Raw genomic sequence first — 26,110 nt, forward strand, 5'->3', positions numbered from 1 at the left:
TCGTTCTGAGACCGAGCTCGTTAAGGAGCTTGTTAAGGAGCTCATTAACTCAAATTACTCTATCAACTCAATGCAAAAAATCGGCCGAGAGACAGCTGGTATCTCAAAAAACTTGTTAGTCGGGACACTCGTAAGTCAAGGCCCCACTGTACATGGATAATTGAGAGTTAGCCATGTCCTCTCAGCCTGTTTCAACACTTTCATTATTTGTGTCAAATGTCTCCTCACCTCTTGCTAGCTACCCCTTGGCTTCAACTATTGCAGGACACCAAGCAGACCTGACATTTTTATATTGGCCAGACCAGGGACCAAGACAATGGGATGATCAGGGATTTGATCAGTTTTTCTTATTTTTAAAATATGTTTTTATTGATTTTAGAGAGAGAGGAAGGGGAAGATAGAAATATCAATGATGAACGCCCCCCACCAGAGATCAAGCCCACAATCCAGGCATGTGCTCTGACCTAGAATTGAACCATGACCTCCTGGTTCACAGGTCAATGCTCAATCACTGACCACACCAGCTGGACTTTGATCTCTTCTTGATTCTCTTAGCCTTCACATTTAAGCAACTGGTTTGCTGTATGAGCATAGGTCATGGAGGCAAATAGTCCAGAGGTGGATTACTGGCTCTGCTATTTCCTAGCTATATTAGTTCCGTAGGGCTTCCATAACAAAACACCACAGGCTAGGTGGCTTAAACAATGGTCTGAAGGTTAGAAGTCCAAGGTCAAGGTGTCCTGAGGTTTGGTTTCTTCTGAAGCCTCTCTCCTTGGCTTGCAGATAGCCACCTTCTCTCTGGGTGCTTACATGGTCTTTTCTCTGTGCATATGCATCCCTGTGTGTTCAGGTTTCCTCTTATAAGGACACCAATTAGATTAGATCAGGGCCCACCCTTACCACCTCATTTTAACTTAATTACCTCTCCAAATATTCTGACTTTCTGGGGTACTGGATATTTCAATTTTAACATATGAATTTTGGCGGGACATAATTCAGCTCATAACACTTAGCTGTATGATCTTGGCCAAGTCATTTCACCTCTCTGAACCTTGGTTTTCACCCAGAATAAATGGAGATAATTAAAAATGATATATAAAATATTTAACACTTGGCAGGGACTCTGACCAGCCTAAAACTTTGGAGGCCCTAGTGCTAGAGCAGAGTCTTAGAGGCCCTCTGCTATGCTAGGCATTTACCTTTTGGTTGCTAGATTGTGTGGGGAGTTCTGAGTGGGGTGGATCCCCCAAAAGGAATCAGGGTGAAGGTGGTGGGAGTGAAGGATGATACCAGTAAGTACAGATGCTTTTTAATATTTTTAACAACCTGTACAGTTCTACCTATGTGTACCACCTGGATATCAGTCCCAAGTATATAATGCCTACCTCCATAGTCTAATTTCCCCACACACAGGAGTGGTGACCTCCTCTCCAAATATTCACTTTTGGTTTCTCTAAGGAAATCACACAGAGCTCAATTGTAGGGTCTTAAAAACCCTGCCACTCTAAGGCTGAAAAGCTTGTCTCTCTTCTTAAATATAGTACGACGTTCACCAAGACAAGGTAGCTGGTGGCTGTGTGGGGCATGTTCTCTGGGCTCCCTGAGGAAGACACCTGTCTATATGTCCTGGAAGGAGTGTTTTTTGTCTATACCATCAGGGTGCAGCAACAGGTTAAGATTCCAGTCTGGGCTCAACTACTTCCTCACCAATCCTTCCCCTTGGTGGGCCTCACTCTCTTGACTTCCCATACAAGGGGTTGGACTGTTCAATTGCAAAAGCCTTTGCAGTGAAGCCGAAAGAAATTTGAACAGTAATCATTAAATTAGAGGAATCATTCCTCTCCCTCTTTCTTGTCACTTGACTGAAGGCAACTCCTTAACTCCAGACCCCTGTATCACCCCCATCTCTGGCTAGGCAGTGTGGTGGAGGAAAGGTGGGGGCAAAATTTTTACTTAGGGTGGGAGCTCCTTCATTAGAACTCAGCCCACGAGAGGATAATGAGATATTTTGTTAAAAGCAAATTGTACCAGATGTTAGATCTCAGTCCTTGGGTTTGGCTAAGAAAATAATTCAGAGTCTAGGAACTCCAATACAAGCAAATGTTTATTTAGAAAGTTATAGAAGTAGTATTGTAGTCAGCGGGAATGGCACCGGGTGTTAGACTGGTGGGGTCAGACCAGACCTGGGTTCAGCAACCTCGGTAATTGAGTTCTGGCTAGGAAATAATTCAGAGACAAGACTCAAACTATAAGGCAGGGGTGGGCAACCCCTGGCACGCGTGCCAAATATGGCACACCAGTAACTTTTCCTGGCACGCGAAACCCTCTCTTATAATCTTCCATTTACAATTTTTTTCTTAATATCGACTTTTTTATTTTTCAGATAAATTCAGTGTAGGTGCATCTTAGATAAATAAATAATTTTACATAACATGTATATATTAAAAAATATATTTTTCATCATCATATACTGTGTTTTTGTCGCTCGAATGAATTTTATTATTTCTTCAAGGTTCTTCACATACGTACACCTTAAGAGATATCAAGTAGGTGTAACATGTTCTCAAAAAATTAGGGTTGGCACGCAGAAGAATTTTGAGTCAGAGATTTTGCTGGTTTTGGCATGCACTCACAAAAAGGTTGCCCACCCCTGCTATAAGGGAACATTTATTTGGTAAATCACAGAGTTAGAAAAAGTAATTCCTAGAAGAAATGGGCTTAGGAAACAAGTTATAGAGGTAAAGGAAGGTCCCTTGGAGTTTGGGAGTGAGGAAGCTAATGGTAACACAACTGGGGGGAGAGGGAAGGAGAAAGGAAAAGGCACTGGCTTGCTCTTGGGAGGGAGAGCCCATGGATTCTCCATCCTAAGGATTTTAAGGGTGGAGATTTTAGGGGAGGTCCCAGAGGAAGATCTCAATAGAATATTCAGCAGTTTTCCAGGTGTGTCCTTTCAGAGTCTAGGTCTCCACTGATTGATTGGTGGGCACCTGGACAGGTGGTATGCTGCTCGTCCTGACGTCAGCTGTGGCTGGTTTTGTTGCTTATCTGGGCCTGGAGCTGAAATACAACTGAGGCCTAAATGTTATCTCTAGGGCAGTAGTTCTCAACCTTGGCTGCACGTTAGAATCACCTGAGAATCTTTTTAAAATCCTGATTTCTGGGCCTCATCCTCCGAAAATTCTGTTTCTTTGTTACTAATGTTGTGGCCCCACCCCATAACAAAGAAACATAATTTCCGGAGGATGAGGGCTAGAAATCAGAATTTTACAAGATTCCCAGGTGATTCTAATGTGCAGCCAAGGTTGAGAACCACTGCTCTAGGGAGAAAGGACAGGGGGTTCAAACACCAAATCCATCAATATGCTAGGGAAGAAAGGCCACCCTGGGGGCAAGGTCCCACCTTACAACTGTCCGTTAATAGGCACCTGGGGCTTTTCACCTGGTGACCTTCTGTACCTGGTCCATTGTCCTTCCTCTGCTCATGTCTGTCTAACTGCCTACCACAGTAGAAGTGAGCCAAGGAAGAAGTGAGCCAGGTAGGCTGTGTGGACTCCGGAAGCAAGTTGCAGAGGCGAAAGAAGGGTTCTTGGAGCTTAGGAGAAAGAAAGCAAAGGATGCTCCTTGGGGAAAGAAAAGGAAAGAAAGGCACTGGAAAGAGAGAGGGGGAGGGAGAGGGAGGGGGGAAGAGGAGGAGAACAGAGAGAGGGAAAGCGAGAGGGAGAGGAGAGAGAGAAAGAGAGAGAGCCAGAAAAGAAGCAGGTGGGGAAAGACATGGGCGTGCTCAAGAGAAAGTATATTGGGTCCTTGCCCTAACCGGTTTGGCTCAATGGATAGAGTGTCGGCCTGCGGACTCAAGGGTCCCAGGTTCAATTCCAGTCAAGGGCATGTACCTTGGTTGCGTGCACATACCCAGTAGGGAGTGTGCAGGAGGCAGCTGATAGATGTTTCTTTCTCATGGAGGTTTCTAACTCTCTATCCCTCTCCCTTCCTCTCTGTAAAAAAATCAATAAAATATTTTTTTTAAAAAAGTACATTGGGTCCTTCATCTTAAGGGGTTTTATCTGTTTTCCAAAGGCAAGGATTTTAGGGGAGGCCTCAGGGGAGAATTTCAATAGAATATTCAGCTTTCCATGTGAGTTCTTTTAGGGTCATGGTTTCTACTGATTGGTTGATGCTGGAGTATGGGGTCATTAGTCATTGCAGCTGGTCCTGATGTCAGCCATAGAGTCACTTCTGATTTTGCTGCGTTTTGGGGTCTGGAGCTAAAACACAACTGAGGCCTAAGTATTATCTTTAGTTTGACCAAAACTGTGTCTCTTTGGTTGACAAACTCAAGGCTTTGTTTATAAGATTATTTTATGCAGGCCAGGTCCTCATTGTCCTGAGGGCTTAATGCTTAAGGGAGTGGTTGTGCAAAGGCTTGTTTGAGAGGAATATGAGGCTATTATCTGGCCCATTTGTTCCTCCTCTAGGGGGTCTATCATATAACTAGCTACATGCCAGGGGAGAAAAGGTCAGGGGAGGGTCTGAACTGCATGACCAGAACTATGAAAGGTCAGGGGTTCTAAACCCGTATGACCTGCAATATGCTAGGGTAGGAAAGGTCACCCTGAGGCAAGTTCCCACACTACCATACTTATTTTCCCAGCACATAGGGCTTTCCAGCACACAGGACTTTTCCACCCTGGTGACCTTTTGTACCTGGCCTATTGTTCCTACTCTCCTTATGTCTGTCTTACTGCCTACTATATCAGTTTCAGGGCAGGCTCTTGATCCCCAACCTCAGGATTTAGCAGGACCTGGGTGATGGGTTGACGGGTGAAGTCAGCTTCACTGACTCAGCACTCCTAGGGCTGTTTAACAGTGTTCTTCTGGAAAGCTGCAGTAAGGGAGAGAGAGAGAGAGAGAGAGAGAGAGAAAGAGAATCTGCATCACAGTAGTAGCCAGTCAGAGATGAAGATAGTGATTATCAGTAAGACTTGCTGGGACGAAGGTGGTTTGGAAGACTTGAAAATCAGAACTGCTTGATCTTTAATGTTCACATGGCTGCTGAGATGCTAGGCAGCATCTCTGAGGTATTTGGAGGCCATCTGGATGAGGGAAGATATCTCTTTCAGGGACAGCCCCCACTATAAAGAGTAGAATCACATAGAGCAACTAGAACCTCTGTGCATTTCTGCCACCATGGGTGAGAATCCAGAAAAATAAGACTTTCTTGCTTTTAAAAATACATCCATAAAAGATATGAGGTACAGTGCTCTGTCTCTGGTCCCTGCTAAATTATACTCATTTGCCATGACAAGAAAATATATAATTTGGGCTTTGACCAACATATATTCACCCTTAGACTTTAGTCCTGACTAGTGGAAGTGGCAAAAATAATCACTGAAACACTTTGGGGTGACAGTATTCACTTTCTAAAATTTTTGTAATGGATAAAAGCAATTTTTAAATTACATTTTATAAAAAAATTAAAACAATATGTGCACATAGTTAATAATTTAAAAAGTGCAAGCAGCAAGATGCCAAGTTTATTCCTCAGGAGGTACCCACTTGTAACATTCTTTTTTATAAAAATTGAATTCTTTATTGTTGAAAGTATTACATATGTCTCCTTTTCCCCCCACTGACCTATCCCCAGGTGCTCCCCCAACAGCACATGACCCTGCCCCCCTACTTTCTGTGTCCTTTGGTTATGCTTAAATGCATGCATACAAGTCCTTTGGTTGATCTCTTTCCCCACCCCCCTCCCCTGCCTTACCTCTGAGGCTCACTGGTCTGTTTGATGCTTCTGTATCTCCGGATCTATTTTAGTTCATCAGTTTATGTTGTTCATTATATTCCACAAATGAGTGAGATCATGTGATATTTATCTTTCCCTGACTGGTTTATTTTGCTTAGCATAATGCTCTCCAGGTCCATCCATGCTGTTGCAAATGGTAAGAGTTCCTACTTTTTTTTTACAGCCACGTAGTATTCCATTGTGTAGATGTACCAAATATTTTTTTAAATTTTATTTTCTTGTTTAAAGTATTACAAATAGTAGTACATATGTCTCCTATTTTTCCCCATTGACCTTCCCCTGGCCTTCCATACCCCCACCCCCTGGCACATGCCCTCATCCCCACCCCCCAGTGTCTTGAGTCCATTGGTTATGTTAATATGCATGCATACAAGTCCTTCGGTTGATCTCTTATCTCCCCCACTACCCTCCCCAGCCTTCCCGCTGTAGTTTGACAGTCTGTTCGATGCTTTTTTGCCTCTGTATTTTTTTCATCAGTTTATAATGTTCTTTATATTCCACAAATGAGTGAGATCATGTGGTATTTTTCTTTCACTGACTGGCTTATTTCACTTAGCATAATGCTCTGCAGTTCCATCCATGCTGTTGCAAATGGTAAGAATTCCTTCTTTTTTAAAGCAGCGTAGTATTCCATTGTGAAGATGTACCACAGTTTTCTAATCCACTGATCTGCTGATGGGTATTTAGGCTGTTTCCAAATCTTAGCTATGGTGAATTGTGCTGCTATGAACATAGGAGTGCATATATCCTTTCAGATTGGTGTTTCTAGTTTCTTGGTTTATATTCCTAGAAGTGGGATTACTGGGTCAAATGGGAGATCCATTTTTTTGTTTTTTGAGGAAACTCCATACTGTTCTCAACAGTGGCTGCACCAGTCGGCATTCCCACCAGCAGTGAATATTTGGTAAACCTCCCCCATTTAACCATCCAGACCAGGGCTTTTGCTTTGTTTGCTGGAAGTGTGTTTTTATTTTTTTTATTACTCCTTCAATTATATCACTATTATCAGCCTATTCAGGTTTTATGATTCTTCCTGATTGAGTTTTGGGAGATTGTATTTTTCTGAGAATATGTCCATTTCATCCAAGTTGTCCCATTTGTTGGAATAAAGTCGTTCATGGTATTTTTTTTTTATGACCCTTTGTATTTCTGTGGGGTCAGTTGTTACATCTTCTCTTTCATTTCTGATTTTTTTTATTTGGGTCCTCTCTCTTTGTTTCTTGGTGAGTCTGGCTAGAGATTCATCAATCTTGTTCATCGTTTCAAAGAACCAGCTCTTGTTTTTATTGATCTTTTTTATTGTTTTTGCTTGGTCTCTATGTCATTTATTTGTGCTCTGATCTTTATTATTTCCTTCCTTCTACTTCCTCTTGGTTTTTTTCTGTTGTTCTCTTTTTAATTCTTTAAGTTGTAGGATTAGATAACATATAAAAAGTTTTTCTTGTTTTTTTTTGTTTTTGTTTTTGTTTTGTTTTTTGGTAGGTAGGTACTATGAACTTCCTTCTCAGGACTGCTTTCAATGTGTCCCATAGATTGGGGTTGTTATGTGTTCATTTTCATTTGTTTTCAGGATGTTTTCTATTTCTTCTTTTATCTCTTTAGTAACCCATTCATTATTTAAAGTATTCTTTTTAGCCTCTATGTATTTGAGTGGTTTTGAGTGTTTTTATTGTAGTTGATTTCTAATTTCATGCCATTGTGATCTGAGAAGATGCTTGATATGATTTCAATCTTCTTGAATTTGTAGAAACTTACTTTGTGTCCTAACATGTGGTCTATTTTTTAAAATGTCCTATGTGCACTTGAGAAAAATGTATATTCTGTAGCTTTGGGGTGAAATGTTCTGAAGATGTCGATTAGTTCCATCTGATCTAGTGTATCATTTAGGATTGCTGTTTCCTTGTTGATTTTTTGTCTAGGAGATTTATCCAGTGATGTCATTGGGGTATTAAAGTCCCCTACTATGATTATATTGCTGTTGATCTCTCCCTTGATATCCTCCAGTATTTTTTTTACATATTTGGATGCTCCTTTATTGGGTGCATATATGTTTATCAGAGTTATATCCTCTTGTTGTATTGATCCTTTTAATATTATGAAGTGGCCTTCCTTATCTCTTGTTATGCCTTCACTTTGAGGTCTATTTTATCAGATGTAAATATTGCTACTCCAGCTTTTTTTTTTTCATTTCCATTTGCCTGAAACTTTCACTTTCAGTCTGTGAGTCCTTTGTTTTGAGGTGGGTCTCTTGTAGACTGTATATATATATCTACACTAATAAAAGAGAAACATGGTAATTAGCGTACGACCGCTACCCTTCCCATTGGCTAATCAGCATATCCTTATGCAAATTAACTGTCAGCCAAGATGGCGGCCGGCAGCCAGGTAGCTGGAAGCGAACATGAGGCTTGCTTGCTCCAGTGATGGCGGACTCCAACGTTCCCCGCCTAACTTGCCGGCCTCTCAGCTGCAACTCTAAGCAACTATGTACTATGATGCAAATATAGAAGCTAAACAAAACCCCAGAAACTGGCTTTCAGTCAGCCCCGGACCACAACATTGTATCGATGTTTTCAGCAGCGAGGCCTCAGAGCTAAAGCTGGCCCAGAATAAAAAAAAAAAAAAAGAAAACAAGGAGAGGTTGGGAGCTTCAGTCACTCTTGGGAGCTTCAGTCACTCGCCAGCTGGAAAACAGCCCTCAGCCCCTCACCCAGACTGGCCAGGCACCCCAATGGGGACCCCCACCCTGATCCAGGACACGCTTCAGGGCAAACCAGCCAGCCCCCATCCGTGCACCAGGCCTCTATTCTATATAGTAAAAGGGTAATATGCCTCCCAGCACCGGGATCAGCGTGACAGGGGGCAGCACCCAAACCCCCTGATCGCCCTGTGGCTCTGTGTGTGACAGGGGGCGGGGCCACAACCTCCCTATCCGCCCTGCTCTGTTCATGACAGGGGAAGGTGCCCCAACCCCCTGATCAGCCCTGCTCTGTGCCTGATAGGGGGGAGCTCCCCAATTCCCTGATTGCCCTGCGGCTCTGTGTTTGACAGAGCACTAACCCCCTGATCGACCCTGCTCTGTTCATGACAGGGTGCGGTGCCCCAACCCCCACCCCCCCTACGGGCCCTGTTCCGTGTGTGACAGGGTAGAGCCATAACCTCTCCATCGGCTCTGCCCTGAGTGTGACAGTGGCAGCACCCCAACCCCCTGATCGGCCCTGCTCTGTGGGTGATAGAGGGTGGTGCCCCAACCCCCCTCCACGGGCCTTGCTCTGTGTGTGACAGGGTAGAGCCATAACCTCCCCATTGGCCCTGCCCTGAGTGTGACAGGGTGCAGCGCCCCAACCCCCTGATCCGCCCTGCTCTGTGTGTGACAGGGGGCGGTGCCCCAACTCCCCTATCGGCCCTACTCTGTGAGTGACAGGGGGGGAGCTCTTCAACCCCCTGATCGACCCTGCTCTGTGCGTGACAGGGGGGAGCTCCCCAACCCCCTGATCGACCCTGCTCTGTGTGTGACAGGGTATGGAGCCCCAACCCCCTGATCGGCCCTGCTCTGTGCGTGACAGGGGGTGGCGCCGCAACCTCCCCATCGACCCTGCTTTGAGTGTGACGGGGGTGGTGCCCCAACCCCCCAATCGGCCCTACCCTGAGCGTGACTGAGGGTGGCATCGCAACCTCCCGATCTGCCCTGCTCTGTGCATGACGGGGCGGTGCCCCAACTCCCCAATCGGCCCTGCTCTGAGCCTGACCAGGGGCTGCACTTAGGGATTGGGCGTGCCCTCTGCCACCCGGGAGCAGGCCTAAGCCAGCAGGTCATTATCTCCTGAGGGGTCCCAGACTGCGAGAGGGCACAGGCCGGGCTGGGGGACCCCCCGCCCCCGCGAAGTGCACAAATTTTTGTGCACCGGGCCTCTAGTGTATATATATATATATATATATATATATATATATATATATATATATATAGTCATGTTTTCTTATCCATTCAGCTACCCTATGTCTTTTGTTGGAGCATTTAATCTATTTAGGTTTAAATGTATTATTGATAGGTACTTGTTTGTTGCCATTTTAATTGTTCATCCCTGCATTTCTATTTCTTCTTTTTACAGCAGTCCCTTTAGCATTTCTTGCATTAGTGGTAACAAACTTCCTTACCCTTTTTTTCTGAGATGCTCCTGATTTCACCTTCAGTATTGAATGATAGCCTTGCTGGATAGAGTATTCTTGGATTCAGTCTCTTGCTTTTCATCACTTTGTATATTTCATGCCATTCCCTTCTGGCCTTATGTGTTTCTATTGAGAAATTAGTTGATCGTCTAATCATGGGAGATCCCTTGTAGATAACTTTCTATCTCTCTCTTGCAGCCTTTAAGATTCTTTCTTTGTCTTTTACTTTTGCCAATTTAACTATGATGTGCCTTGGTGTAGGTATTTTTGGGTTCATCTTGTTTGGAATTCTCTGTGCTTCTTGGACCTGTGTGACTTTTTTCTTCTCAAAGTCAGAGATGTTTTCTGGAATTATTTCTTCAAACAGGTTTACTATCCTTTTCTCTGCTTCCTCTCCTTCTGGCACCCCTACTATGTGGATGTTGTTTTGTTTTGTGTTTTCTAAAACTCCCTTAAACTCTTCTCCTGGCTCTTCAACAGGGAGAAGCTTATGGCAGTATTAACTTAGGTGGCAGCTTGTGGTTCTCTGGGGGCACATTACTTTTTCTTCTCAAGGAAGCCTGTCGCGTGATGCACTGTGGTTTAGAAGGATGGGTCAGGAAACCAGGAGTCTTGGCGTGCTTGTACTCTCTCTCATAGGACTCCAGCAGGGTCACCAACATCCCTCAGTGTCCTTGTTTAGCTCCTAGTACAGGTCTGTGATAGAAAAGGAGGAGACCTACTGTGTATCTTGCCTATAGTTAACAATACTGTATTGTACATTTTTAAAGTTGTAAAAAATGTAGATCTCATAAATGTGTTCTTACAACAATAAAAAATGTTTTTTCTTCTAAAACAAAAACAAAAACACTCTCCTCCTGCTCTGCTTGGCTGTTTTTTCCTACCTTGTCTCTAACTCGCTGATTTGGTACTCAGCTTCTTCTAGTCTACTATTAAAACCTTCCGTTGTGTTCTCTGTTGCTTCTATGTCATTCTTCATTTCATGTTGATTCTTATTTATGTTGGTGTATTTCTCATTCAGTTCCTTATAATTTTCATTGAGTTACTTGTAATTCTCATTCAAACGTTTGAACAGCCTTGTAACTATTACTTTGAATTCTTTATCTGACAAATTACTTACCTCCATTTCATTTAGTTCATTTTCTGGGGATTCCTTTTTTTCTTTCATTTGGGGGTTGTTTCTTTGTCTCACCATTTTTGCTATTCTTTGTATTTGTTTCTTATGCTACCCAGATTTGGGGGGTTGGTCTTATGTTGTAGGTGTTTTATGGGGCCCAGTGGTGCTGTCTCTCAGTTCTTGGGGGCTGTGTGTTCTAGGAAGGCCCCCTGCTTGAGGTATTTGTGTTCTCCTGTTGTAGTTGGCTCTTGAATGTTATTGTCCCATTCGTGGATGGAGTCCCCTCTCAGGGTGTCTGATTATGTGGCTTACCCCTGACCACATTATGCCATCCATTGTGGAGGTGCTGACCAAACAATATAATGTACAATAAGACAAAAAATGACAAAGGAGACACAGAACAAGAATGTTCAAAGGACCCCTATAGCCCCAACAAAAGTGACCACCAAAGAAAAGAGAATTTGAAAAGAGAGCAAGAATGATAGTAAAAAAAAGAAAAAAGAAAGAAATATGGGTAGAAAATACAACACAATACAACAAACAAACAAATGAACCAAAAAACATAAATAAAAAATACCATGAAAGGGGGGCAGAATCTATAGATGCAGAGCTTAAATAAAGAAAATAAGAATAAATATTTAGAGAAATTGGGGAAGGGACATGGTTTAGAATAAAGGATGGAGAAAAGAAATGAGAAGACAAGAAAATAAAATTTGAAAAGGAAAATAGAGGAGAGAGTAGATAGACCCAAATTTTGGAAGTGAAACAAGTTAAGAAATTAGGAGAAGAAGAAAAGAAAAATAGAAGGGAGAACAAAAATTGAGTAGTGAAAAAAAAAAGAAAAGAGAAAGGAAAATTGAGCAGGGGCAGGGAAGAGGAAAATTAGATATATGAACAAGAGAGACTAGAATAATAACAAATCAATAAAGCAGAAAGATAAGGAAGATCAATTTTTTAAAAAAATATATTTCTTTATTGGTTTCAGAGAGGAAGGGAGAAGGAGAGAGAGATAGAAACATCAATGATAAGAGAGAATCATTGATTGGCTGCCTCCAGCATGCCCCCCACTGGGGACCGAGCCTACAACCCCAGCATGTGCCTTTGGCCGGAATCGAACCTGGGACCCTTCAGTCTGCAGGCCGATGCTCTATCCACTGAGCCAAGCCGGCCAGGGCAAGGAAGATCAATTTTTAAGAGTGGAAAAAAAGAAAGGAGAGAGGAAAACTAAAAAGGAGAACGGAGAAGAAAACAGGAGGGAAAAAGAGAGGAAGAAAAAGGTGCAAAAAAAGAAGTGTTGTTCATTTCAGCTGAATTTTAATGCCCCATGGGAGCTAGATTAGGACCTACTCTTCTCTCTGCCAATTCTGGGCTTCCTGTTAGTACTTAGGTGCTAACCACTGTCAGGCATTGTCTTTAGATTTTTAGCAACCTGCTTGAAGCTCCAAGCATTCCACTGGTCCACCACTTGTGTCTGTCTCCATAGGCCTTGGCTGCAAGCAGGAAGGGCCAATCTTCCTTCTAGACTAGGTTTGTTAGCCACTGGGAGCCCAGGGCTGGTTCAGCTCACTTCCCCTGATTCCCCATGTTCCACCTCTCCCCACCTTTGCCTGTCAGCCAGCTGTCAATCTTAATCATTCAAAAGCCTGATTCTAACAGGGCTTTAGGTGGGGTAGGTGCTGTTTCACTTTCAGGGAATATGATGGGTGTTTTCTTCTGTCCCAGAGCTACTCCTGGCCCAAAGTATTACTCTGCCCTTGGCTGGACAGAGATCTTTGTATGGAGACCAATGGGGTCAGCTGGGACCCTGGAGTTTTTATCTTTTGGTTCCTAGAATAGTGGGGCTGATGGCCCCTCCTCCAATCTGGTCAGTGAGGGCTCCTTGAGACTTCAGACCCGAAAACTTGGCCTCTTCCTTTGTTTCCTCAGTAAAGCTCAAAATGCAGGATGTGGCAGGCTGTATCACCTGGGGCCCATTTTTTCCCTTTATTTGCCCCCTGGGTGTTGGAAACAGCTCGCTCCTCCCAGGAAAGATGGCTGTTTCAGAAGTGTGAACAACCCAATGCAGGACTCCTGGCTACTGCTTTTCCAAGTATCCCTGCACTGTTTCCCACCCCTGCCTCTCCTCAGGCATATCAAGTCCGTGCCTCCCTCCCTGTGCCAATGCCTTGGGTGTGTAGCTGTAAATGAAAACTCCTGTGCTCTGGGTTTAGAGATCTTTTTTTAAAGCAACAAACCTGTGGATCTCTCTCCCGCTGGCTCTGGTCTGCCAGGTCTAGACTCTGCTGCCACCAGCAGTCCTGCTGCCTTTCACAGCTGATTGGATGATACATGCACTACGAATTGCACATGGGGTCCTGCCACAGGTCAGGTCATGCCACCACAGGTGTGTGGAGCCCAGCCCGTGTTCCTGGCCTCTATTTTTCTTTTCTTTTTTTTTTACCCTATTATGCTTTTTTAAAATTTAAATCCTTTATTGTTGAAAGTACTACTTATGTCTCCTTCCCCCCCCCATTGACCTCTCCCCGACAGCTCTCTCCCCCCAGCACATGCCCTCACCCCCCTAATGTCTGTGTCCATTGGTTATGCTTATCTGTGTGCATATAAGTCCTTTGGTTGGTCATTTACCCCTCTCCCAGCCGACTCCCATTCTGCCCTGCCTTCCTGCTGAGTTTGATGATCTGTTCGATGCTTCTATGTCTCTGGATCTGTTTTTGTTCATCAGTTTATGTTCATTATATTCCACAAATGAGTGAGATGATGTGATATTTATCTTTCTCTGACTGGCTTATTTCGCTTAGCATAATGCTCTCCAGGTCCATCCATGCTGTTGCGAATGGTACGGTTTCTTTCTTTTTTACAGCAGCGTAGTATTCCTTTGTGTAGATGTGCCACAGGTTTTTAATCCACTCATCTGCTGATGGGAAGGCCTCTATTTTCTGAGGGAACAGTTCTCCCTATAGTGCAGTATTCCCTCCTCTCCAGCTTCCCTCCTTTCGAAACCTCATCCTTCCTACTAGTCTCCAGGTGTTTTCTGTCCTTCCTTGTTATAAGTCACCTCCTCAGCTGGACCTCAGTTGGTAACTCCAGGTGAATTTTCTTCAATTTAGTTGTATTTGCAGTCTGGACCTGGAATGAGATGCCCGACAGGTCTGCCTATTTGGCCACCATTTTCTCTTCCCTTTCTTTCCTTTCATTTCCCCATCCTTGCTCCTTAGAAAATCCCTTTCTTCCTTTAAAGTTAACAAAGGCCTCCTCACCAGGAGATGTTTTTCAAGAGGCGGTAATGTAAGCAACTAGAAAATGGCTTTCCTCAGCATGGAAATGGCTCTTCTCTCACCAAATGTTTCCCTAAGTCCAGAGAGGGAAAGAAAAATTGTATTTCTTCCCACTGCTTCCTTGGGTCTCCTGCCAAAAGGAGTGAATGTGTGGTCTGGATAAGATGAAGTCCCTGCTAGGAGAGGGGAAGAAGTATATTCAGGGCTGGGCCCTGGGTTAGAAGTCCAGAACCCTCCATAGGCTCCTGGGAGAGAGGTAAGGAGGTAAAGAGGTAAGCAGGAAGGGAGGGAGCGTTAATGAGGTAGGTAAGGGGAGGGAGGGAGGAAGAGAGAGAGAGAAAGGGAGAGAGAGAGAGAGAGAGAGAGAGAGAGAGAGAGAGAAAATCTTTCCCATAGGCTCCTGTTCTTGCATGGAAGTGGGGTTCAGGCCTGGCATAGGATAGGCATAAGAGTGCCTCTGTCCTCTGTGCTCTGAGCATTCAAGTGAGGTGAAAACACTAGAACACCAAGTCAGACCCAGACATAAATTTTTCGTGAATCAAAAATAAGGGCTGGGAAAGCAAAAACTTCATTGGGAAAAAATGTATTTGGTCATCTTCATACCAAGAAGCTCTACTGGCTAATTATTTTCCACTGAATCAATCAGGTGCATTAAGTTGACCAAAACTGAACAAATGGTCTGCTCATTTTTAATGTTATATGGACAGTAACTGCTCCCTGGGCCCCAGTTTTCCTATTGATAGTAGTTTTATGTATGCTGACTATTACTTATATAATAACTGATTAAATTATTTCTAAGGCTAGCTTCTCAGGTTCTGGATGCCCTCCATCCCCAGCCCCAACTCTAAAACTAGTTCAGAGCTGGAGGGAGCTGGATTCTTCTTTTTTATTTCAGTCTTTGACATTGTGACAAAGGATGAGGAGATGTTCATTTGCAGTGTGTCAACTGCTACCTCAAATGGTCTTTACAAAGTATCCCAACTGATGTAGAATCCCAAATTGGAATCATATGCCATGCTGTCACCTCTGACCAGCACCCAAACTCAATCCCAGGCTAGCTAGAAACCTTTCAAGTCTCCTGAGTTCCATGGAGTTTGCTATACTTCCTCTTTCCCTCCCATCCCAGCCTCACCCCAGACCTCCCATCTTGATTCTGGCCCAGATGCTTTTCTAAAATACACTCTTAATATCAGCACTCCCCCATGTTATTTCCTTTTTTTTTTAGGTGGTCTTGCCCTTCTTCTCTCTTGAGTCTTAATTTTTCTACAACATAAGAGGATGTCTGATGCAAAGCAGCTAAAGCCACATAAAAGCTTCCAACTTGGAAATAGCAAGAATCCCAGCTCTTCTCTAAGCTCAGCCTAAACCCTAGATTCCTAGTTCAGGCTCCATACCTAATAGGATGTGGGCTTTAGACAAAGCCTGTCTCAGATCATAGTGATTTCCAAGTAGATGGAAGTGTTCAAGTACTGCTGCTACTCAGTCATTGGACATGGGCATTAGGGAGTAGAAGGAGTTGAGAATTGAGCATCAAAAGGTGATTTTGTTTCTTGAAAAAAATGTTTGCAACTTCATTGGCTGTGATCAAGAACAGATAAAGTAGCCCCGGTATCTACGAGGGTCTTAGTAATTTCCCCTTTTTTAATTTCTCCTAAACTATTAGTTAAAAGGGGAAACACTCTCTCATAGTCCTTAGAGCAATCCTATACTTAAATTATGTTGTTTTGCTCCCAGAAGCTAGTAGGTATATCAATTGGAATAGATTGGAATAGCCAGGATTACATGTTCTAACAGTTAAATTTAATTCCTTTTTACCCATCAGGGTTCTGGAAAAAGTTGGGGAAGTATTTAGGTAGATTTCTTAATTCTGTTTTAGTCCAAGGAATGTATACAATCACTGGTTCCTCTGTGTCTGATACTGACTTTTCTCCAAAGGAAGCTACCCGAATATTTTTTCTAGTCTATTCTGATCTGATTTTCCATTCTGAGTATGCCCTATCAGTGGTTGGCAAACTGCCCTAGGTTAGTAGGGAGCTGTGGTGGAGGAGGTGAGAGAAGAAAGAGAAGAGGGAGGAGAAAAGGAGTGTAATTTAGAGGGAGGAGAAAAGGAGTGTAATTTGGACAATGAAGTAAAGGGTACTAAAGGACAGTTGGGGCAGAGGGAAAAGTGAGGTGTTGGCATTGAGCAGCTTCAGAAGCCTTCCTTAGTTCAGAGACAGGCTGTAGAATTTATCTGTGTACCTCCCAGAAGTTTCTAATTTCCAATCAAGACAAGCTTCCTATTCATTCATTTTAATTTTAGAGCTGGCTCCATTTTGCCATCTTAAGTTGATATCATTTCTAGTTAAATCTTCCCATTTCTGTAAGTACTTGCACATACACGCTTTCTGCAGGAGTGTTAATGGGGGTTGGGGACTGGGGGCTGGGAGTTCCGGCAAAAGGTGATTTTGACTAGAGTGGTTTTAGAGCCCCCCAGCACTGAGGTTGAGTCAGTTAACTTCATCTCTCTGAGTTTCAATATCCTCATCTGTAAAATGGAGATAACTCTCCCTGTCCTTCCAACATCACAGAGCTATGGGGTGCTAATTAGGTGGCCATTTGAGTGGTGACCTGTCATAGCCAGATTGTCCCTGTGTTGTAATTGAGTGCTAGGTGTTGAAAGGTAGTTGAAGTATATGGAATACTCCATGGATTTAAAGGGCTTAGACAAATGAGTGTTAGAATCATACCAACTTCAAAATCAGCATCCCTCTGGAGTGGAGGGACAACTCTAGGGGAGAATGGCATCATGTGCTCTGGGCCTGAGGATAGAGGTAGATGGAAGAGGAAATTGTGGTTTGAGACCTTGGCTTGGGATAGGGTGTCTTGCTCTGTTTGTAGGAGTTCCAAGCCAACCAGAAAGTCAATTTTCAAGATCATTTCATTTAAACATCATTTGGCTGCCTAACTTCCACCCCAGTTCACAAAATGTGCTTCCGCCCCATGTGTAAGCCCCCGTCACCCTTCAGTGCTCTCCATTTTCCATCTCATTATCATTCTTTCTTCCCTTACCCAGCTTTCTAAGGAGGCATTTCGTCCCCAGCCTGCCAGCAACCAGCTTATTCAGGGCCCCATCCTTTGGACAGATTCCTGGAACTCTAAACTCAGTTGGGAGAGGAATGAAGAAAGAGGACTCCTGCCTGATTTGTTGTTGGGCCTCTGCCTGATTTATAGTCATCTGCCCCCAATTTCATTCTGGAACCGGGCTAGGGCCAAGCCTTATTTTCCTGGCAGTCCAACTCCTCCCCACCTCCTCTTTCTACGCAGGCATCCAGCTATAGGCCAGCTGGAGGTCAAGGATGATGGCTTATTGGAGGGGCCAAGCAGCTGGCCTTGGCCTAGATGCAGCCCCAGGGAGCTTCTTATTTCCTAAACTTCCAAGAATCTTCATTCCCAGATGAAGAATGCTGTCAGCTCTTGGCAAATGACACAAAACCTGCCTCCCTTTCCCTTTTCTGCCTGAAATTAAACCTTCCTTTCCTCTGACCTACAATGTAGATGATTCCTATTAGAAACTTGACTAAGAAGGCTTTGGGAGATCAACTAGGGTGCAGTTTTGTGTCCAAAGGGAGAAAGGCCCAGCTTTTTAACCTCCAAACTAACTTGTTAAAACCCCTATTGAAAGAATCTGGGAATGTCCTCTCTAGCTCTGTACCCTGGGTCTTCAGATCTGCATATTCTAAATAGAGGGGACTGTGTCAGGCCCAGGGAACAGCTTTCAGAGCTGGTTCAGAGAAGGAAGGTCTGAATCCCCTCTTCCAAGGTCCCTTTAAGAAACTGGACTCTCTGGCTCCCAAGCTGTCTGTTATCTACACTCTTCAAACTTTCTTGGTGAATATGTGTGATAATACATCTGGGTCCTGTTTTCTGCCTACAGAAAGTGTGGCTATATGGATATCCTATGGATTATTCCTGGAGGGTAGCTTCCCTGTCCCCTCATCCTTCAGGGGGGAAAGGGAGCCAGGATGTGGTGGGAATTCCACTTTCTAGGAACAAGGCCTATAGGTGAAGCTAAGCCTCTTAGCCACTGTGTGGCACCATTTATCCACTTTTCTGTGCAAGGCTCATGGGTGGTGGCTGGGTACAAAGCAAACTGAAAACTCTGGAAACTTTTCAGCGACTTACTTCTGACTTGGTTACTAATATGATGAGGGTGCTTGGGCAAATATCATGCCCATTGTGACTTTCAGTCCTTCATTTTGTGACTTGGGAAGCAAGTAGGTGAGTGTACCACAACAGTCATCTGAATGGTGCAATTTTGGACTTTCGGGATGAATATAGAAAAACACACAAGGCCCAAGGTTTGTGTATGGAGTTGGGGATGAGGAGGACGTGGGTTATGGAAGCAGAAAGACTTTCCAACACATAGACCAAGATTTCTCCTGAGCCTTCCATTGTACCAGGGAAAAGATGAGTGAATCATTCATTTGCTGGGTAAACAGTGACTGGTTCCAGGCACTGTGTGATGGAGGTAAGGCTGCAGTGGTGGGTGGAAATAGAGTGGATTGTAGGTGGGACACCAAGATGAATACACCCCAGAGGTGGATAAGCTAAGGAGTAAACAAACAACCAGCACATAAGGGAGAACGGAGTCTATGCTAAATAGAACTATAAACTGTTGAGGAGATGGAGAGGGAGGAGGAATAAATTCTTATAGAATGGTAAGGAAGGTCTCACAGAAGAGGAAACATTTTAGCTGGGCTTTGAAATTGTGTGTGTGCGTGTGTGTGTGTGTGTGTGTTCTGGAAAAAGAGAGGGCATGAGGGGGGAATGGCTAAGGAAAGGTAAGGGGATGGGTTTATTTATGCAATTTGGGAGTATTTTCCTGGATTATCTGGGTGACACGAATGTCATCACAAGGGTCTTAATAAGTGGAAGAGGTGGGAGGCAGAAGAGATGGTCAGAGTGGTGAGGTGTGAGAAGGACTCAATCCATTGTTACTAGCTTTGAAGATGGAGGAAGAGGACTAAGAGCAAAAGAATGTTAAGCAGCTTGTAGAAGCTAGAAAAATCAACAAAACAAATTCTCCTGTAGAACCTCCAGAAAAAAATGGAGTCCTGCCAATACTTTGATTTTAGTTCAGTGAGACCTGTGTTAGCCTTCTGACCTTCATAGCTGAAAGATAATAATACATTTATGTTATTTTGAGCCACTGAATGTGTAGAAATTTGTTATAGCAACAATTAGAAAACTAATACAGTGGGGAAATGGATACATGCACAATAATGTTTTAGTAAGAACAGTGCTCTAGAATAAAAACCTCAAAGCAGGTTGTGAGAATGTAGAGGACAGGACCTTGTTTTGGGGAGAAGGATTCAAAGAAGGTTCTCCCAAAGAAGTGACACTGGAGATGGATGTGGAAGAATAAGTAGCTAATAGATAATAGATAGCTGGAAGGGATAGGACAGTCATGAAATAGACTGGTTATTTTAGGGATTCAAGAAGGGCTAATATGGATGAGGGGCAGGACACAGGAGGGAAAGGGAGTGGGGTAGTGAGAGAGAAAACTAACTGTTGCCTCAACCCTTCTCACTTGGAAAGTGCTGAAGTGCCCGTTATTGCCTGCCCTCCTTGGCTGATGTAAGAATAGACAATGGAGTTAAGGCCTGTGTTTGTCACCACCACCCACTCCTCCCCCCATTCTCACCACCACTGAAGGGACCTTCCCCTCCACCAGCCCCACAGCAAGGCAGTGATTAAGAGGGAAGAGAGTAGCCAGGAGCCTGTTTGCATGTCTTGAAACTCAATCCAACTGACCCTGGCTCTGAGAGATGGACTGAAAAGGAAGAGCTAGGGAGTATGTTAAATTGTGGTAGGAGTCTATATTACTCCTGGAAATTTAGGGTCTGGTGATGAAAGAGGCATTTTCGGAGTTGGGCCAAGAGGTGGGGGTGGGGCTATCTTGGAATTTAGGATCTTCTGGGTACTTGATTAGCAAACTCTCATCAGCGGAAAAATAGGAGACTGGCCTAATTCCCAGGAAGGGGTCCTGGAGGCAGAGGTGGATGAGGGAATGAGAAAGAGGGGGAGGAAGGAATGTGGCTTATCTCAAGGGGCTGGGGATACTGCCAATTCTGGCATAGATCATGAGCAAGCAGGCTTTTCTCTGAGGCTGCTTGTTCCCCTGCCCCTGTCCTTCTCCGATTCCTACTCCCATCCTTGGCACCAAGGCCTCTGGAGAAAAGGGAAGAAAAATGAGTGCAGCGGCGGGGGGGGGCGGGGGCGGGGGGGCGGTGGGGAGAAAGAAAAAGAAAAAAATGAGTGGGTAGAAACAGCTAGATACAGCCAAGAGCACATCTGGCCTCCCAAGCTATCTTCCTCACTTCCCCCTCCCCCACTCCCCTTCCTCCTTTTCAGGCTTCTGATGAGAGGATTGTAGAGGAGCTGGGGGGAAGGTGGGGAATTAGAGTGGGGATGGGTGGGGGGAAAAGTTGTTCGAAATATTAACTGGTCCTGTGATGTGGCTTCTTGGCTGGAGCCTGACTACCTAACTTCCTGTTTTTCTTCCAGCTGCCTCCTCCCCTCCCTCTGCTCTGGGCTGGAACTAAGCTGGGGGAGGAAGGAGGAGCAGCAAAGTTGGCCAGGGTCTCTTGTCTGATTCCCTACAGGCTGGGGGCCAGGAAGCCCTTCCTAAACAAGCAGGCAGGAACACATATAGCCCTGAATCGGATTGTTGCCTCTCAGCCCTTGCTCCTCTGGCCACAGCAGGAACGGGAGGCTCCTGGAAAGCCCCAGCTCCTTGCCAGCTCTTCCATGAGCACACCCTGGTCCTGAGGCCTCTGAGATCTCTCCATGCAGGAGCAGTCAAGAACTCCGGAGGCAGCAGCAATGCTGGCCACACCACCCACCCCACCGTCTCCAGCCCCCCTGCCCAGCCAGCCGCTGGTCCCTTCACTGCCAGTGTTCGTGGATCATGCAAAACAACCAAGTGAGTAAGGAAGGACTGACTGAGAGGTGAAAGGAATGGGAGGTGGGTGTGTGAGGTGTGATGTTCTCAGACTGGAGGTGGCTGCCTGTGCCCTCATCCTTTTTTGCCCTCAGGGACAAACATGGGAGGCCCCAACAGGCTGCTGGTTAGGGGGTATGGGACACTGAAATGTTGATCTGGGTAGGTGTTTTGACCACCCTGGTTTGCCTTTCTGTGCTCCTACCACCCTCTCTCTCTCCTCTGCCCCCACTCTCTTCTTGCCCCTTTTTGTTCCCAGGCAAGGAGCTCATTAAGCCCAAAGCAATTTTAGGGCGCCCAGTAGAGAGACCAACGGATGCTGCTGCTGCTGCTGCTGCTGCTGCTGGTACTGCTGGTGCTTTTGGTGCTGTTGGTGCTGTTGGTGCTGTTGGTGCAGTTGATGCAGTTGCTGCTGCTGCTGAGTGCCCAGGACCAGGTGCCAGGGAAGTCGGAGTCAAAAATCATCGTTGTCAGGTCTGCCGACCCCCCAGCCAGTTTCTGAAGTCAGGCACTTCCTACTCCTTGTGGAGGCAAAGGGATCTCTAAGGCCCGCCAGCTTCCTCTGTCACTCCCATCTTCACTCCATTTCCTGCACTTAGCCTCCCTTGGCAGCTTCTCTTTTCACCTTCCCCCCTGTCTCCCCCACCCCGAGTTTTCAAAGTGTTAGAAGATTAAGAGACGCCCCTGTCCCCATCTTGCCCATTTAGTCTGTCATTGCCTGTCTGTGACTCCTCTGCTGTATACCATGGCACAATTGTTCTCTCAGAGTCACCAGGCATCTCCTAAGAGCCCCTGAAAGACATCTGTATCCAGGCTAGGCTGTTTTTTCTCCTGGAATTGCTGGGCTCAGGAGAGACTCTGGCTAGTCACTGTGACAACACCTGAGAGTTGGCTGTCCTGATTCTCGAAGACCTAGGAGGAAGACACACCTCTAGCTCCTAGCCTAGGGTAGCCTCCCTTGGGTATCTGGGCTGCCACATCACTTCTGTGGTCCTCAGTTCTCTCCCTGCCCTGGCTAAGCCTTGTCCTAACCCCTGTCATCCCTCCTCTTGCCAGCGGATCCGAGCCAGCCGAGAAGCAGGCTCACAGTTTGCCATGGAGGGCTTGGATGATAAACTGATCCTGAACGTGGGGGGCATGCGCCATGAGACCTACATCAGCACTGTGCGGGCCTTTCCAGGCACCCGTCTCTACAAGCTGACCGAGCCACCCCCACCTGGCACCCCAGCTGCTCAGGGTCCACCAGTTCGAGAGTTTTTCTTTGACCGAAATCCTGAACTCTTTGGCTACGTGCTGGGTTACTACCGTACTCGGCAGCTGCACTGCCCTGCCAACGTTTGTCGGGATGTCCTAGAGGAGGAGTTGGCTTACTGGGGCCTGGCAGAAGCACCGCTGGCACCTTGCTGCTGGCTCAAGCTGAGTGGCAAGGAGACCCAAACCCAGGACTTTCTGTCTTGGGAGGTCTGTGAGAATGCCCACATGGATGAACACCTTTTGCTGAACCCCATTGGAGGCCAGGGACTGCGGAATGCTTGGAAGCCATGGCTCTGGGTGCTTCTTGACCAACCCCAATCTTCCTTAGGGGCCAAGGTAACTTATTAACAGTGTTGTAATGCCATGTTAAACACTCTTACTCCCAAAGGGCCCTGCCAAGATGCCACAATGGCCACACACTTGGCACAGTGCTTGGGCCCTGAACCTACAAACACCCAGGACAATTTGAGGGGATTCCCAAAAAAGGGAGGCAAAGAAGGGTGGGTGGGGTCCAGTTAGAGAAGTGGGGATGACTGTAAATGGGGGTACTTCTGACATGCCTCTTTTCCCCCAGTGCCTTTCCCTGATCTCCACACTCTTTGCCGTGTGTGCTCTGGTCATCTTCTTCCAGGAGACGGAGGTCCAGCTGGATTACTTCTCTGCCAACTTCACTCCTATGGGACATGGGGTAGGGGTTGGGGGAAACCATCAGCAGCAGCAGAACAATGGTCTTGTTTACCGCCGTGCCCCCCACCTACTCTACCTGGAACTGCTCTGTGCCCTTTGGTTTGGAACTGAGCTCTTTGCCCGGGCCATTTCCTGCCCTGATAAGGTGCGCTTCCTGTGTAGCCCTCTCAATCTAGCCGATATTTTCTGCCTTTTCCCTGTGCTGGTGGAATTGGTGGTAGGTGACAAGGCTGAACAGCAACCCCGTCTCAGCCTAACACTTGGGGCCATTCGTTCTCTCTATGTCCTCAAGCTGGTTCGTCTCCTGGGCTTCCTTGAAAAGTCCCTGGCCATGAGAGTCCTGGTTCACACCCTTCATTCTTCTTGGAAGGAGGTGTGTGCTTTTCTCCTGATTTGGGTAGCTGAGATCTTATTCTTTGGCTTTCTCTTCCTCTATGGGGAGCTCTTAGGCATGTCCACCCCAGGTCAGGGTGAGCCCCATTTTGGAGACATCTTTACATGTCTCTGGTGGACTGTCATAACTCTTACCACTGTTGGCTATGGAGACGTCTATCCCCTCTCTTCTCTGGGCCAGCTCACTGCTGCTGTCACAGCCACGATGGGCATGTGCACGGGTGTCTTGCTGGTGCCTGTGCTCCTTGTCCGTTTCCAACGCTATTATGCTGTAGCTCTGGCCCACCAGAAACTGAGGCCTAATGGCATCCTGTAATGGGCCCATTGGTCAAGAGGGGTGGACCCCACCATCGCTACCTTCCTCTTGCCAGTTTTTGGTTATAAGATAAGGATTTCTAAACCTGGATTTGGCAAAGAATCCTTCAAGAGAAGTCCCAGGTCATGGCAATCTCTGCTAGTCAGTATTAGCTAACATTAGCTTGAAGGGTAGACTCCCCATTATCAGGTGGCATCCTGAAGGAAGGGGCTTAGGGGCAAGGCCAGCTAGGCCTCAGCTTCCCCCTGTCCCACACTAGGCTTTCTCTTAATCCCAAAGTGACCAGGAATTATAGATGATAGTTCTTCCTGGATTGGTGCTATAACCCTCTCTCACCCAGTTCCCCACTCCCATCCCTTTCTCCCTTTCTCCCTTCCCCCCAACTAGACCATAGTTTAGATGGGGGACTTTTGAATGATAATAGTAATAAGATATTAACATCAGTCTCCTATGGATATCAATGGTGATTGGCTGTGGGTGTTAATAGCAACTGTCAGTGGATATCTGACAGCAACTGGTTATGAGTATTGATGGCAATCAGTATCAGCAGTGCCCAGGCATAGCCAGATTATAGAATTGATCCCCATACTGGCTATGGGACAAATGCTCCTTAGAGCCATAAGGAGGCCTTTGGAGCTTCTCATAAACTCCAAACAAATGTGGATCAGCCAGGTCTGAACCCGGGAAAGCACTCTAACTCCATGGCCTCCTCATTATCCCATTATATTTTTCCCCACTCCTTCCCTCTTTTCCCATCTCAGTGATATTTTTTTCATAGTATTTTAGATATAGTATTAACCATCATTAACCACAATATATTAGTCAATATTAACCATGCTATCTCAGATACAATAACAATATGTAGTCACTAATAGACATGAAATATTATTGCTGCACATTGCATAAGTGGGATCGAGGAAATTGAATTTGTTGGCAACAAAAGGCAAGTGATTTCCACTTACAGATTTTTTAAAATATATTTTTGGATATACTCATTTACAATTCTTTTTAAAAATTTCCAAACACTTTTCAGTACCCACAATGGGTCTACCTCCAACCCTTGCTGCTATTGATTATTCCCTCCTTTCCACCTCGTGTCCTCCTTTTTCTACTACCTGTATGCTCTTCACTCCTGGCTTTTCTTGTGGTGCCAACAACCACGTTCCTCTCCTGAAACTGGCTTCCAGGAGGGAGAGAAGGGACCTCCTCAGGTCTGACTTCAAGCTTCTGGGGTGTCTGAGGAAGTGCTCCAGGCAACTGAGCTGAGCAGGGAGGTTTAATTGAACTCTCACTGTTGCTGAAGCTGTGAGCATAATTCTGTTTACAAAACTTTTAAATAAAATATCCTTTGAACTCTTCATTCCAGGGTTTATCTGTGATTTTGGGGGTAGAAGCTTATGGACATGAGCAGGGATAGGGTTGGTGTAATAAACTAATGACAAGATGTGTGGGCAAATTATTTGATAGGATAAAAACAATTTGCTATCTTTATTGTATCTGTTCCTCAGAATAAACTATTATTACACACCTTGATGAGAGAATAACTTTTTGTTTTTGGTGGGAACAAGGTGGGGTGGGGGAAGGGGTCAGGCCCAGAAATTGAGGAAGTAAAATAAAAGACTTGCTGTCCCGTTTAGGGCATGGTAGTGGAAAACTTGGGCACTTACCAGAAGTAGGAGCTTGTGTAGGGAGAAGTTTCCATTTAAGAAACACTGAAAGAAGCCCAACAGGTGTGTCTTAGTGGTTTAGTGTTGACCCATGAACCAGGAGGTCACGGTTTGATTCCTGGTCAGGGCACATGCCCAGGTTGCAGGCTCAGTCCCTAGTAAGGGGCATGCGGAGGGTGATTGATAAATAATTCTCTCTCATCATTGATGTTTCTCTCTTCCTCTCCCTCTCCCTTCCTCTCAGAAATCAATAAAAACATATTTAAAAAAATAAGCCTGTACGTAGCACTAGAAGGGATGATAGGGAAAGTGTTCTATTAAAAAAAAAAAAAAAGAACCAGGTTGAATGAATGTCAGGGCTGGGAAAAGCCTGGGAACTCATCAAGTCCAACCCCCTTTTGTTTCAGGTAGGGAAACTAAGGCCCAGAGAAAGGCTGGGACTAGGC

At 45.3% G+C, this 26,110-nt stretch overlaps 1 protein-coding gene across 1 annotated transcript; it reads left to right on the forward strand.

Moving 5' to 3' along the window:
• Positions 1–20,949: 20,949 nt before the first annotated feature.
• Positions 20,950–25,355, forward strand: LOC102425809 (potassium voltage-gated channel subfamily C member 1-like). Its single transcript, XM_006082846.3, has 4 exons — positions 20,950–21,329; positions 21,607–21,821; positions 22,404–22,937; positions 23,176–25,355. The coding sequence occupies exons 1-4, from the start codon at positions 21,194–21,196 to the stop codon at positions 23,995–23,997; spliced, it is 1,707 nt and encodes a 568-aa protein (XP_006082908.2). The 5' UTR covers positions 20,950–21,193; the 3' UTR covers positions 23,998–25,355.
• The last annotated feature ends 755 nt before the right edge of the window (positions 25,356–26,110 follow it).

Source organism: Myotis lucifugus, unplaced genomic scaffold (assembly GCF_000147115.1).
Source record: "Myotis lucifugus unplaced genomic scaffold, Myoluc2.0 scaffold_4, whole genome shotgun sequence".
In the NCBI taxonomy this organism is placed as follows: Eukaryota; Metazoa; Chordata; class Mammalia; order Chiroptera; family Vespertilionidae; genus Myotis; species Myotis lucifugus.

Bases quoted from the DNA above. Each gene is read 5' to 3' on its own strand.
- LOC102425809 (XM_006082846.3), top strand. From the start codon at position 21,194: ATGCAGGAGCAGTCAAGAACTCCGGAGGCAGCAGCAATGCTGGCCACA. The intron at 21,822-22,403 runs GTCTGCCGACCC...TCCTCTTGCCAG, and splicing joins TCAAAAATCATCGTTGTCAG to CGGATCCGAGCCAGCCGAGA. The intron at 22,938-23,175 runs GTAACTTATTAA...CTTTTCCCCCAG, and splicing joins AATCTTCCTTAGGGGCCAAG to TGCCTTTCCCTGATCTCCAC.